At 34.9% G+C, this 15,776-nt stretch overlaps 1 protein-coding gene across 2 annotated transcripts in view; it reads right to left on the bottom strand.

The window, feature by feature from the left end:
- MED23 (mediator complex subunit 23) overlaps positions 1–15,776 on the bottom strand; it is a 39,345-nt gene that overhangs the window by 19,049 nt on the left and 4,520 nt on the right. The window contains exons 4-13 of one of the 2 annotated variants that reach the window (XM_042795874.1): positions 15,287–15,411; positions 15,040–15,151; positions 14,159–14,257; positions 13,502–13,603; positions 12,484–12,553; positions 10,754–10,866; positions 9,475–9,570; positions 8,872–8,889; positions 2,087–2,287; positions 629–772 (exon numbers count right to left, since the gene is read on the bottom strand). In XM_042795874.1, the coding sequence (XP_042651808.1) occupies positions 629–772; positions 2,087–2,287; positions 8,872–8,889; positions 9,475–9,570; positions 10,754–10,866; positions 12,484–12,553; positions 13,502–13,603; positions 14,159–14,257; positions 15,040–15,151; positions 15,287–15,411 (1,080 nt within the window). The remainder of the gene's footprint in view (positions 1–628; positions 773–2,086; positions 2,288–8,871; positions 8,890–9,474; positions 9,571–10,753; positions 10,867–12,483; positions 12,554–13,501; positions 13,604–14,158; positions 14,258–15,039; positions 15,152–15,286; positions 15,412–15,776) is intronic. The other variant, XM_042795875.1, reaches the window with a different exon arrangement.

The following is a 15,776-nucleotide window of genomic DNA, read 5'->3' as shown; positions in this document are numbered from 1 at the left end:
TATGTATCAGTTTGGTAAACAACATATTTGTGTTAACAAATCTACTGACCCAAAATAGAAGGCACTATAATAAGAGCAAGCAATCAGGACTTCATGATGGCAATGCCGTCACGATGGAAGTTTGAAGAACTTCCCCCAACCCCCTATTCCTCAGGAATGTTCATTCTAGAGGAACGTGCAAAGCATGACTAGGGTTTGATTTGCTATGACAGAATGAATGTTAAGTAACCAGTAATACAAAACAAATTTCAAGTGTCTTGTTCAGTTCTTTGCACCTGAAAGTGTCTCTAGATGTATTATTCTGCTACAGCCCAGATGTAATAATAAAATTCCACATTATTCCTTAATAGTATCCTCAGTGCTTTAACAAACTCCTCAAAACCTTAGTCAATCCAAAGTCAAGGAGGAGAGGAGTTAACAGAAATCTTTTTTGTCCCTAAAAACATTGCACAAACGTGGTTACTGGAAAACATAGGAAATCCTGAAAACTTTCCTTTAATTATGAAACATCTCTCTCCAACTATGCAGCACACTGCTGTAACCATGACTTAAGGATAACAGTAATACTGATATAGAAGTCTTAAACTGAATTAAAAATAAAACTTTTAGTTTCAGAGAAAAGACTTACTTCCTTCTCAGGATACAGGAGGTCAAAAAGCTTCATAACTGGGAGGAAGTCAGCCAGTGCATTCTTCTGGATGCTGCCAGAGATGAACTGGAGTAGCACCCACATCAGATGGTCTCTTCCTTTAATGAGACCACGGCCTGCCAACTGTCAAAAACACTCAGTAACAGACAAATACTATATGCAGAAGAAAAATAACTGCAAAGATTCCTATAAAAGGGCAGACTAAAACAGTTCCAGTAGAGATTACTGGGAATTTTATAACAGGACTTCAGCAGAAATGTACATCATGTTTTCAGAAAGATGGCAAAAAGGTACATTAGTTGTAACACAGACTCTTGGAGTGCCGCAACAATTAATGGTAAGATTTAAAATGTACTTAGTTCTTGAGGATCACTGTTTTAAAAATTAGCAGCTCTCAAATATTGGACCCAAATTGTCACCTTGTAGTCCTGTAGGCAAGTACAAGTATTACAACTGCTAGAAGCAGGCCACAGGTTTTCTATTAACTCTATCTATAAAGAAATTCTCTGAATCAGAACAACTTGGGCTTGCTTTACCTGGACCCATGTCAATTTATTTTTTTGTTATTTAACTTCTTTATCTGTAACAACAATTCTCTAATAACCAGTACTCTAGTATTAACCTCTACTCTTATCTAGCTTGCTTTAGTTTTTGGTTAGATTTGTGCAGTTGTGTTGTAACATGGAGCTGTAAACAAATGAAGATGGAGCAATGTGTAGTGCACATGAGAAACCGTATCTAAATAGCCACAAGCTAATCCTATATTGAGAAGAAAGAACACTCCTTTCTCTACCATAAACACCATACTTTCTCTCAACAAAGAGCTCAGGATGCTGCTGACCCACTGTAACCCCACCCCTCCTTTCTTATGGAGTACTGGCACCACCAGAATTCAGAGAGACACTGAGCACCAGAAAAAAGGGTAAATACTAGAAAGTATATCAATTTTAACTGAAATATTATTAGGAAGTAATCATAACTTTGGACTGGGGTTGCCAGTGTCACTGTAACTGGACAAATGATCTTTGCTTTGATTAGACAAACAAACTGTAAGTTCTTGCATCCATCTACACAGCATGTTTCTTTAGCTCACAAACTGAGGGTGTTCTCTCTGTTTGAAGCTTGGTTGTAAATTGGATGCAACAGCACAGTACTTGGATCTTCTGAATTATGCTAGTTTATCTCCTTATTCTAGTTATCAGCACATTTTGAATCCAAATATAATGTAACATCCTGTAACTGAGTACATTAGAAACAGACCTAGCTCACAGCGACGTAATTTGAGAATTTTACTTACTTCTACAGAACATAACGATCTAAGATTTAATTCTTACACAGAAGGTACGTCTTGCAGGGCTGAGTGACTTTTTTTTCTTAAACTTGTTTTGGTTTCTTTTTAAAATCTCTTACTATGTGGGAGTGATACAAACAATTTACCTTTTGATGGAGTGACAGGACCATATGAGGAAAACTTGCAAACTGAAAGAGCACAAAGAAAATGAGCTGGCTGGAGAGATGCTGCCACAGAAGCTGACTGGTTCCACCGTCATCAAACTTCTCTTCAGTCTCAGACCGTTCCATGGCATACACCACAAGATCCACCAGCTGGTCCTCCAGCACAGGGCAGCGCTGCTTGTGCTGTAAGGCAGAGATCAGATACAGTATTCCAAAAGCCTTGCCATTAACTTCAGAACTTGTACAGTTGCAGTTACAGTAAAGTATTTTGACAGAAGGCTGGGAAGCATGAAATGAAGTCTGAACTTAAGTTAACAATAAGCCAGTGTATTAAAGCTGCACTATGTTACAGGTCACAATGATTTTTACATTTTATCACACGTTACCTAATTCCCTACTCAGTTCCAAAACACAGATCATTAATGCACAAATAACATCTGGGGGTTTTGACTGTGTTTTTAATGAATTCATGCAGAATGTTATTTTTCTGATCTTGCATTCACGGAAAACAAAGTCCATTCTTTTAACACACTGGTGGGGGTTCTTTTGTTTGTTTTGGGAGGTTTTGTTGATTTTGTGGTTTTGTTTTTGTTTTGTTTTTCCCCTTCCTGCTTTTCTCCTTTAACTCTATTTCAAAAGTACGAATCACCATAAAGAAAAAGATGTATCAATTATACCACCAAACCCAGAGGAAACATCCCAATACACGATATAGGTGTTTAATGACTATTCTGTTTGTCGCTCATTTTGGGCTCACCTACAACTAGCAGCAGAATTAACACTGTCCTGCTGACACAGCACCACCTGGTACAAGACAAGCTGAAAAAGACTTGAAAATTAATCTGATAGAAGTGGTATGTTCTACATACTGCAAATAGAATAGAAATTACATATCATAATGATGAGCTCTTTAGATGTTAGATTTAGACTGCCACAATATCCACAGTGAGCTATGGAAACACGAAAATCACTTTAAAATACACACCTTCCCTGATGGCTTTTAATAATGATCAAGTAAGGAATGCATTATATATTCAGATAGATCTGTTAGCACAGATGTATGCAAAGCAGGCCCACTAGCAGTGATTTACAACTTAGATTATAAATTTTCAATTTAAGACCAGCAAGTTCTTCAGTACAGCAACCTTTTATTACACTGCATTCATACAGTTGCACTCATACAAAGTACTATTGCTAAGGTCAAAAAGCTATGTGGAATTTATTTCAGACAGTGCTAGCAATATGAAAATAATCTAACCTCTGTTTGTTTCACTACAATCTCTATTCACAGATGGTCACTTTTTAAATTTTTTTTCTTATACCTGATGCCTGTAACATAATGCAGCCTTAAAGAAAACATTGTTACTTTAATGATACAAAAGAAAAGGAACTGAGCTGCTCAAACGCTAATGAAAAAGCAGTATCCCTTTCTAGAGACAAAAAGGTGTATGTAAAAAAGTTTAAAAAGATTGCCCAAATACTCATAAAACATTTTAGGGATACCTTAGATGAGTTCTTTGACTTACTAGCCAGGCAGCCTAAAAAACCCCTTTTAATTAATAAAGAAATAAATAATAAAAGGAAAGAGAAATGCTGAAAGGAGATGCTTGTTCTACCTTCATCGTTGGTAGTCTTTTTGCCATGAAAAAAAAAAAAAAGAAAAAAAAGAAAAAAGAGATTCTCTTCAATTAAAAATAAAATGCAAGAATGGGAAAAGTTGACAAAATATAGTGAACAGCATCCCCTGTTGCATGCTCTTCACCAGCTCAAAACTGCAGAAAGCTACAATTCCAGCTGTGCTTTCTTGCAGCATGCTTAACACAAACCTCTAACTAAAACAGAAAGCATCGATTACAGTTTCACCTTCTCTCCCAGTACATAATGTCATTATCACGGATCAACCACGTTACAGGTTTACAATGAGCAGTATTAACACCACCAGCTGAGAATACTTTGGGCTTTTTGTGGTTCGTTCTTTTCCCCCTCCCAAAGCAACTAATTATGAAGCAGAGCAGGGTGCAACAGGCAACACTACAGACTAATTTATAATCCAGCATGCAAAACTATCACGTACAGGGCTTGAAATTTAATAGTTTGCTAAGCACTGGGTTAATGTCCAAAAGCCTAATCATGTTAGGCTGTATTAATTTAGAATAAAGTTATTCAAAGAATACAACAAGAAAACATTACTGTTAAAAAGAAAGCCAGAATTTCCAGTAGGAATTTTCACTATTCTGAATTATTCTGTGATTGGGAAAAGTTTATGAGCCAGGAAATTAAAAAAATAAATTTACACTTTTATTCTGAAAATCATGCTTTTGTTGCTTTAAGAACAATTTTCAATAAGAAATATAGCAGTACTTCACATTCTTTCTTAATCAATTTTCTGGCATTTTTTTTTCCTGTATTTTCAGTGAATGTACATTTTTGCACAAATTTTATATTTATAGTTTTGGAGCACTCAGAATAAAATATTGTGCTGCATAAGAATTTGCAGGATTGGGGCCTTGTTTTATTAATTGCTTGTAACTGAAAGAACATCTCAGTATATACTGAGACGAATTAAAATATAGGTGAGAGCTGATTCCCCTCACAAATAAGTGGGAATTCCATGTTTTGGTATGGCTTAAACAAAACAAACTCAAACAACAAAAAAACCCTCAAATACTGTTTTGGCATATGTATGGAAAAATACAGCATTCAAAATCACTATTTTTTTTTCATTGAGAGAACGTTATTCAGATTTTTGTAATTTGGTTGCATAAATACATATTCTTAATTTTGCCCTGAAAATAATATTTAAAGATCTGACAAATACATAATCTCATTGAAAACATTATTAAAACATAAAGAAATACGGGGGGGAAAAAGCACTACCATGATAACTTGATATTAAAATTTCTTGAGACCAGCCCTCTGACAGCCTAGTGGTACTTTAAGTGGATCAGAGCTTCAGTTTGGTTTAGGGTTTTTTTCTTTTGGGTTGGTTGGCGAGTTTTTTTGGGCAGTGGGATGGAGAGGAGTGGGGGGATGGAAGTGGATGGGTAGCATTAGAAGTGTTCCCTAAAAGAAAAATGTTTTAAGAAGTCAGTAAAGCTAGCTGCAAGCTATTACAGTTTTTGAATATTTTAAGCAAACAACACTTAGCTCAAAAATATTTAATAAATATCTACACTTAAGAAACGGATTCAGAAGACCAAATTGCAGAGACCAAGACCCCTGCAAGCGTAAATGGTGTCTCCAAAAGTCCAATTCAAAATGTGTAAGTTAAATGCCTGAAGTAGTTAATACAAGACAGAACTATAGCCCCACCTCTCACTTTCATCTTCTAAAACTGTATGCTATCAAAACACAAAACCTTAAAGCTTGTTGTTTTTATTAGGCCTGATTCTATTTCTACCAAGTTTGGTGAGCATTCTCAAGTTTTCCTCATTAAAAAGTAGAGTAAGTTTCAACAAGGAAGTTGCACTCAAGTGTTCTCAACGCATGCTCTTGCAATGAGAAATATATAAAAAATTAATCACACCCCTTAGGTACTTCGTCATGTTAACACTAGTAATATTGGATAGTAACTTCCCAGCATCAACTTACAATATTTTAAAAAGGAAAAGGAAAGTCAGGTTTTGAATATTGCATTATGTCATTCCTTTCACTTAATTCTGCTTACACAATGCACATGAAATAAACATCTTCCCCAAGCAAACTATCCTGGTTTGTAGCTAGAAAACAACTACACATTCACCTGAACAGTATGGCATAGATAATTTCCTACTCAAAGCTGCAGATCACCGCTGCTAGTTTAAAAGGTGACCAGGCAAATAAGCTATTTAAAGAGCAAAATCATTAATACAATAGTTGCTAATTAAAAGTTTGTATAACATTACAGAAACAAGACACCTGAAAATTACCTCCTCTTTCAAATATTCCCCAACCCAGAGAAATCAAATTTTAACAAATTTTTTCATTGTTTGGAGGACTGCAGTACAATCCTGTCTGCAATTACGCAAGAAAAATGGCATTTTATTCTTCATGCAAGTCTGTACATGCAGAGAAGGTAAAAATATAAACCAAAACGTTCAAAGAGACTTTGTGTCCTACAGACATTACTAAAGCTTCCTTTTAAGAACCAACTGTAGGATCCCTAAACTGAATCTTAATTTGGTGTCAGTGTATTAAGACACTTCGAACTGTCAATGACTTTCCAAAAACCAAATCGTTACATATCGCAACAAATTATTTAAAAAATAATTAAGTATTGGGAGTATCACCCCAGCTAACAGCAGAATTGACATCAAATCACAGAATCATTTTGGTTGGAAAAGACCCTTAAAATCATCAAGTCCAACTGTAAACCATCGTAACATACACAACAAAATACAATTCAAATCTCTACTTCCTACAGACTAATTCAAACAGGTATACAAGAGAAGGTACCATCCCACACAGAAGTACACAACAGCAAAAAATAAAAGTCCCCAGACTCCGACAGGAGCATTTTGAACTTTGTATTATTACATCTGGACTTAAACCCATATACTTGATAAAGGTATTAGAAAACCTCATTCCACAACAAAATCCCACAGAAAAATTTAGAATCCTGGAAGGAACATTTGACTCTATAAATGTATCAGACTTCACCTTCATTTTTTTTCTCTGAGAGACTAACAGGACAGCTGGATTTGTACTTTTTCAGCACAAATCAGAGATGTCTTGAGTGAACAGTTTTCTAACATAGATCTACTTAGTTAAGATTGAACCAGAAAATGTCATTGTTCATCTTCAAGAATATTTGAGAGCTAGGACAAATTTGGCTGAATCATACCTAGTTTGTGATGCCAAAAGATTCAAATGAAGGCTCCAATCCTGCAACTGGATCTGTGTAAATAGTTGACAGGGTATACAAGCAGCTTCACAAAAGCAATTAATGATCATAAATAAATAATGATCATTGCTTTGGGGTGTTTCTGTATTTATTTTTAAACAAACTTGGCACTATTTGCATTTTTAAGTGTCTTCTATTATACTGTTAATTCATTTGTGCAAGTTAGTTCAGTTCTAATAATAAAAATACAAAATTATCAGGCATTTTACTGAAAGCACTGATATAATTACACAACTTCTGAAAAGCATGCTACTATTTTTTGTCAGGTGGCTACATTAACAAATTGAACTATATAATGAAGTTAATTTGTACCTAAAAGTATGTAAAATTTTAGTATTTTCCACAGTTTTAAACAGAGTATATTAATGTTTAAATGGAACATTATTTCCTGTTCTGTACCACTAAATCACCCTACTCTATATTTATGTTTCTAACTCACAATTTTTCAACGGTCCAAGCATCTTTATGCTGGTGTAATTGCAGTAGCACAGCTATAGTTCATGTTCTGTCAGCATTTCCTTTATAAGCTACGTTCTTCAAGTTTGTTTCTTGGCCATAAAAATTCACGCCAGGTTGAAACTTTGTGTAGGAATTCCTATACTAGTAAAGAAATTTTAAGAAGTATAGTTCAATATATTTCATTACTTCATTTAAATTTTCTTCAATTACTTTTAGAGGACAGTAAAGTAGGAGTTAAAAAACCCAGCATTTTCAACATCTATGTTTTTTTGACCTGAAGGCACAGACCATCCATAGTTAGAAGAATAAAATGGGTTCAATATATTTTTTTGTCTAGATCTTGTATTATTTACCAGCTACAAGATGCATAGAGGAATAGTTTAATTTATTAACTAAATATAGACACAGAAATAGACACAGAATACAAATACTACTCGTTTCAACACTAAACCTAGCAGCTCATTTCCAGGGTTTAACATTTCAGCTGCTTTAAGTCTCAAATACAAAATATTGTCATATACAACACAGAGTACTGTTTGTCAAGAGGTAGGAATCTGCGCATTCAAAAACATTGTCCCAATCCAGAAAGAGCACTGGTGTATTTTACTTACAATGGGAAATATACACAAGGTTTCAGGATCATGTAAATTTTATAGTCAAGTCACAAATCCGAAAAAAGTTTCTTAAATGGAAACACTGACACAACCTTCACTATAGTATTGCAAACAGCAACGCTATTTTATAAATCTTAAACAACGTCTTTTAAAGTAGGTGTGGAATTGATTATTGTAACAAGGGATCAACTTTAAATATAATACCCATAATTTCAAATTTCCAACAGAAGTCCACTTGGTTGATTTGCTTAGACGATTATTTGTTTATGTAAACAAGTAGTCAAATTTTAAGGAACTACTTTTCACGTGGTATTCTGTACTACCTTTCTTTCACCTAGCTTGGAGAATATTACAATTGCCTGTTGGGAAGTTTGTTACAGAGGCTTACTAATGATAAGAAAATTCCACTAGGAAGCTTTTTTTAAAATTATTTATTTTTGTAAAAAATGATGTATTTACAGCTTTGTAATTTTACAATCAAGTTCAGTGGATGTTTTTCCACCTGCACGAGGAAAGAAATTTTGAACTAATATTATTTCCTCGTCTGAAAATTCCAGCAAAGTTCTTATGACTAGTAAGGGAAATGGGAGCAGTCCATTCCAACTAAAATTTTATGACCAAAGGACCACTGACTGCCAGCTTTATGCTACATCTCTCATATCTCTAGAGATCTGTAGTAAGAATTTGCCCTTGACTAATGGTCCTGCCAATTTCAAGCCCTGACTGTACATGTATTCTCTAACTGGAATCAGTGGCTACAAAGCGGCCAGCGTATCGTTAGTCACAATACAACAGTAAGGTTGTGAACATACCTGAGCAATGTTCAAGGTCTAGAGCATTGGAGGATGGGCAGGACAAGACAGGACAGAACAAAAATAAAGGAAGAAAAAAAGAAAAGACAAAACAGTGACTATGAGGCCAGCCTCAAGGATCCCCAAGTCAGACTAAGCCCTCCCATTCTAAGGTACAAAAAGAAAAAAGTGTAACAAAACAAACCACAGCTTTTCACTATTCTAGTACTATAACATGCCAATATAACACAGTACAACAGTGCTTTAAAAACTAATGAACAACAATCATTTTTATTGTTTGAGCTAGCAGTCTCCTACTGTCTGTCACAGGTGTACTTGAGGCTGGCCTTATAGGAAAAAAAAGCAATGCAAAAAAAAAATCATATTTTAAATCTCTACTTTTCAATTTAACATTCGTAAAGCAATATACAAATGATAGGAACAACAGTGTCCAATTAACCTAATATGATCTCATAAAAAAATAAAAATAAAAATAATAAAAATAAAAAATTCACTCTCTGGACCTAAACTGTTTTGCTTAGTTAGCTATAGCAAAGAAAAGAGAAAAAGAATAGTGCAGATTCTATGCAGAATTAAATCACATGTTACAGCATCGTACAGTACCTGCTTATTCAGACCTAGCATATTGCAGACCATATCCCTGGAATACGGTTGTTCCAGCACGTATCTCAACAAAGCAGTCTGTGGCTCAAACAGATCCTTGAAAGACAAAAAAAAAAAAACAAAAGAAAAAGCAATCACATACAAACATATATCATCTCAAGATTATATTTAATACTTAGTTAAACTATGCAAGAATGGTTCATTTATGTATATATTTATTATATGGCAAATCTTGCTGCTGATAACCAAAAGAAAGGAGAAAATAATTACAGTCCTTAAGAAGTGACAGATTTTATGGGGGACCAAGTAGAAGAACATTCTTCATTCAACAAAAGGATGGCACATTTTTTGAAACAGCCTTGAAATACTGGAAGACTGTCCAGAACTCAAAGGAAGCCAGGTAAGACAACTGAGGAAACACATGACCAAGATGCATAAAAATAATGAGTAGGGTAAAGAAAGCAGACATGCACACCTCCTCTCTGCATCTTCCAATAGCTGAATCACTTTAAAGAAAAATGTTATCTGAAGCTAGGTTCAAAACAAACAGCAGGAGCTGATTCCTCACACAAGATGAAGCTGAAATGTGGAACTCCTTGTCAAAGGAATGTTGAGGATGCTTCAAAGCTAACATGGGCTCAAGAGGAGACTGAACAAATATTTGCTGGAGGAAGGCTTATAAAATATACAGAAACCCAGTCTGACTCAGAAAGCACCCAAAATGATAATGGCTGTAGAGTGTGAACACTATATATGTCATTAGCTATAGTATCTTTATATCCTTCCTTAGACACCTAGGATATGGGGAATAGGATGCTGGACAACATGATTTTTTTCCTGATCCTTTACAGTTTTCAAATTATTTCAGTACACCACTGTATATAACTTATATTTAAGTTATCTTTCCTATGGAATAACAAAGGGCAAAGAAAAGAAGATACTACCTTCCTACTCTCTTTCATCTCCCCACTGCTAAACTAATTTTACAATCAATACTCTGCTCTCACTTGCTCTCTCACATGCATACACCCACAAAGCACATTAGATATCTCATGTTCTTCAGCATCCTGGGCAGCAGTTATACCACACACTACTTTAAAGGTTCTCCACACATACCTTGAAATCACTGAAATATCACAGTGAAAACATCTACGTCTTCAATGTTAGCCTAGCTGGAACAATCGGATATTCACAGTTGAAATTATTTTTTCCCCCTTAATGATATAAAAGATTCATATTTATTGAATATAACATGTTTAAGAAGCTTAATAAGACATACCTTATCATATGGTAAGAGACCTTTCAAAGGAAAACGAAGGGTTGTTGGATCCAGCTTCCATGAATTACACATGGCACCCGAGTTATTTACCACAGGAAGAAGACTACAGCGACCTATGTGCAACAAAACATAAATTCTAAAACGGTGAAACTGGACTATTGTTTAATCATTCTGAGGCAAATCTGGCCTTGGCCACTTTTACGCTCTCCTTAAACTTCCACTGTTTAAAGCTTTTTACCATAGGATTGCTTCAGGCTGATCTCATTTTTTCTAATTAATTTTCAACTAATAAAACATCTAAGTAGTAAAATCCCCATTTATTCAGATTGGGTACCCCATATATAAAAATATTTACAAATATTAATTTAAAAGTACCCTTATAGGTTACCAGAAGACCAGAAACATTGACATTGCTTGACCTAGGGATTTAATTTTGGTACACTGACTCTTTCCACAAAGAAAATGGTATTACTAATTGAAGCATATAATCTGTCTTTCAGTTTTCCTTCATTCACCCCGTAAGACAAACAGTGGGCAGGATTCTGTTCAGTAAATTAGTCAAATACAAGCATCTGTACTCCAATTACAGTTGATGGACATCTAGTCAATTCAGTCAGTATAGTGATTCATCTGATCACACATGAAGGGTTTTTTGTAGTGTAAATTTAAGACTTGTTAGTCAGTGTAGGTTAGACGCCTGGGATTTATTTCAGTTGCTTAAACATGGGCATCTGAATTAAGCCCCTAGTGCACCTGTATATCAGCATCTAAATTTAGGTACCTCAACTATGGCCTAAATCTCACTGTCAATTCAAATTCCATGAGTTCTATTGTCCAGACTAGCCATCTGACTATCAGATAAAACAAGTAGTAAATAAATATTTATTTCTTCCCTTCAATCATAACTATACCGGTCATTTATACATACAAGACTTGTAAAAATTTGTCTGTTAACCGTGTCAGTCATATGCACTAAAGTTATGCCACCCTTTCAATAGAAAAATAACTGCATGTTTCTGAAACACAAAATGCTTTAGAGTATTATAAAGTTACATTCTTAATCTCTTCAGTGAAGAAGCTCAGTTCCAATAAACCTTGCTCAGACCTAAGAAATAATGCAGCTGTTATTAAGCTACTTAATTCTCAAAGCAATCCAAAGACATCTGTACCTCTGAAGAAAAATGCAACAGGCATCACAATTAAAACAGCCAAATTTAACTCTTCAGATTTCTAGCGATAAATGAAGGTGAGTTTTTCTTTCACAGAAAAGAGTTAGTACTCATTTGAGCTAGAAAATGTTCACACAAAAGCCTGCAACAACAAGGATAAGGCTGAGCTGCTACAAAAGCTCCAATGGAAATTGAAGTCAGAAAACTCTGTGACTAACATACCAGTGGGTCTGTATTAACTCAAAATCCTTGAGCACAGAAAACCTACAATTTTCTTAACGTCTACTGTAGTTAGAAACTATATGGCCATGTAACAAGTAGTATACTTCCACCATCAGCCTGTAGCAAAAAAATATTTTGATGTCATCAATACAAATTTTCCCCTTCAAAGCAAAAACTGAAAAGAAGCAAGTCTGAGAACAAATTGACAAGAGTAAACATGAAACATTAGCTGCAAATCATTTTGCTTAGATGAATAAATGTCCCAAAAGGTTATAAGAAACAAAATAGTTCGAAATAAATTAATTTATTTTGAAGTCATTCATGAAGTCATTCTCTTACCACAAATGGAATTTATTCTTGCTGTAGGTCTGAAGGTATCCACAAAATCCGACACTAAATTACCTAGTAACTGGGTGAGAAGAGGAGAAGAAAATAAATTAAGGGTTTAAGTTCCAGATACTGGTAAGGAATATTTGAGAATTAAAAATACACTTCAATAAAATATACAGTAGTCTACTAAAATAACCAGCTTACTACACATTTCAACAAGTTGGAAAAATCATCTGGAACCTAAAACCACAAAAGGAAAAATGTGATCTTATAAAGAAGGGGCAGGAAGCACTCTTCTCAGTTTACACTCAAATAACTGTTTCTCCTGTGCATACTGTATCATTTCAATGTACGCTATTTAGTAACAGATGATTTAAGACAAGCTTTAGAATTTTGTTTCATAACAAATCTCTGTTTGCCTTTGAATAACAATTCTACAAAGACAAAGGACCTAGATTAGTACACTCTGGATTAAATCTGGGCTCAAAAGATTCAGTAACAGCTTTCCCATTAATTCAAGGGAGTTGGGATTTTATTCTTGTCCCGACACGTAGTTATTTTAACAGAATACAAAATTAAAAACTGGATCAGCATTACATTCTTTCTGGAAGCAATGACCATTTTCATTGCACCAGAGCCCCAAATATTTTTGTATAACTGAATTTAAACAAAAGGAAAACACTAGTTAAAGTGATTTTTCTTATCTTGAAGCCATAGAGAAAGCACAAACTGGTAGGTTAAGTATGACCTGCATTTCCAAATGTATTCAACAAAACCTGCTCATTGCTTCAAGGGTTTCGAACATCAGACCACTGGTCAAAACTACGTCATCAATTTCATGCAAGAGCTCAGGGAGCTGCTGCTGCAATCACATCAAACCTGTATATTAATTTACATGCCTAAACACAGAGCTTAGAATAGAAGTTTTCAAATCTTCATTTAAAAACTCCATTTTAGAAAAATAAAAGTAATTTTCTTTTGTGTGGAACAAACCTCCAGATTACACAATTTGATATCATATCATTACCCAGTGGGGAAGTTTTCCTTCAGGATACAGTTTTCTGATTTCTGTGACTGCAAAGTAGGCAGGTAACAAACATGCATTTCTTTCCAAAATGTAGGCTACCACCTATAATTAAAAAAATACATCGATGTAAAAGACTTTGGATAAGGAAAACAAAGGTGTAGTCTGTCTACTAATCTCAGATAGCCCACGAAAACAGATATAAGAATTAAAATACTTCTTCTTAAGTTGTATTCTAACAGTATTATATTAGCTTAAAACCTGGTTTTAGTTGTACAAGCCTAAGGTAGACTGTTTAAGCCTAAGGAAAACTGTGCCTCTGTGTCTGCTTACAAAGTATTGAAAACAATTACTATTTTTATTCGCTAAGAAAAAAATAAAGAAATTAATCTCAGTATATCTCATACATCTTACCCTAGGCAAGTTAAACACTGGGCTTGACTCTCCCGTTAGGGATTTTAGTGCTTATCTACAATATCCCTCAAAAGCTGTTTACTGTATAAAATACAATTACAGAAAAGAACACGAAGAGTAACTCTTTGCTGTTGAACTGTACCAATTCTCAAAGAGAGCCATCCCAGCTATTAGAAACTCAGTAACAACGAAAGAATGAGGTGTATCTTCCTTTATAGCGATAACATATAAAACTCAGTTAGTTACCTCTCTTGCTGCTAAAAGCTGCTGTACAACAGCTGAGCTCACAGTATTTGGAATTGTTAAGATTTTCTCTAGGATCACTTTCAATAGATCGCGCACACCCTAAAAGAAAGTATGCAAAATTAACATTCCCAGATATTCTTTATTTCTGGCAGAAAGATTAGACAATCAATACGATCAGACAATATTTTGACAGACAAATTAGTTATGTGTTGCTAAGTGTGAGAAGACAGACTGCAACTGAGAATGTGAATGTTAATGACACAAAACTCCTTACGGAACTTCTCAATCTTAGGATATCCCAGACGAGAAAGTAACTGTTGGAATTTTGATGTGCATCCAGAGACATCCAACCTACAATGGCTTGTGCAGGCTGACCAAAGTACAGTGTCGTATTTTGTGGTTTTTGCTCTAAAACCCTAAGCAACACTGGTGAGGTGATTCTCTGCAAGAGATGCATGGTTTCCTATCCCTTCTGTTAGAGCTGTACCTGGCTGAAGACTCAGCTTTCAGGACCTTTTCCCTACATAGCAACAGGGGTCAGAGCAGATGACAGAACATCAGCCTTATGAGATCATCAGCCAATGAGAGTGTTACTTTCCCATGTGTACCACTTCTACAACTGCATTATGATTATTTAGCTTGTAACTGAAAGAGGAATGAAAGATGACTGTGCAGTAGAGAAAAGAGTAGGAAGAGTTACATTGTCCATACAGAATTATCTATTCAAAGCTCAACTATGAAAAACATTAAAAGTAATCTCACTGAATTTTTTTTCTCTTTCATAATGAAAGCAGACTTTGAAACACTGAATGTCTCTGACATAAAACCAAAGCCAGAAAGTAACGTCTCTTAGCACAAAGAAAGGAATGGATGGAAAGTACCTTGTAGTCTACACCTCCAATAATTTTCCGGACCAATTTAAATGTTAATGCCCACAACTGTGTCCTTTCCCATTCAAGCGTATCAGAGTTTATCAGAGATTCACAAACCATCCTAGCCAAAGGAGACAATGCAAGAATGAATAAGCACATGTTCTCAAGCAATAATTTTATGTCATCATCATAAAATACCCTCCAATATTACAACTTCCATGTATCCTACTTATTGATTCATTCCGACATAGCTTACCTGGGTGGTAAAAGTCCAGTTTCCACTGCCATTGCTAAACAGTCATAAAGAAAAGAAATTCTTTTAGGACTATGCTGGCTATGAATGAATCTTACAATCCACTGGACACACTGTTCATGAGATTCCTGAAAAAGCAGTAGAGAGGAGAAAGAATGTATTTATAGGTAGTGAAACAAACTGTAAAATTCATATAGTATCCTCCCACAAAGAAATTAAACTAACAGAAGAACAAGATTATAAATGGTAGAAGTTGTCTAGTTGTCCAACATACAGTTTTTCCTACAAGATTTCCGATCTATTTTGAAGAAGTCCAGTCATCCATCAGAAGTTGTTCAGTTGTGGAAACACCTCCTAACCTAAACATTGATTTCTATAGTCAACTTTGGTTTTCACATATAAGTTAGCACAGAATATAATAAAATAGAACTGTTCTATATTATTCTTTCCTTTTCACAGTTATAATCAAATTCAGTTAAAACAAAAATGACCA

This window comes from Tyto alba, unplaced genomic scaffold (assembly GCF_018691265.1).
Source record: "Tyto alba isolate M040663 unplaced genomic scaffold, T.alba_DEE_v4.0 Super-Scaffold_22, whole genome shotgun sequence".
Lineage (NCBI taxonomy): Eukaryota > Metazoa > Chordata > Aves > Strigiformes > Tytonidae > Tyto > Tyto alba.
This window is presented reverse-complemented; position numbering and strand designations above follow the sequence as displayed.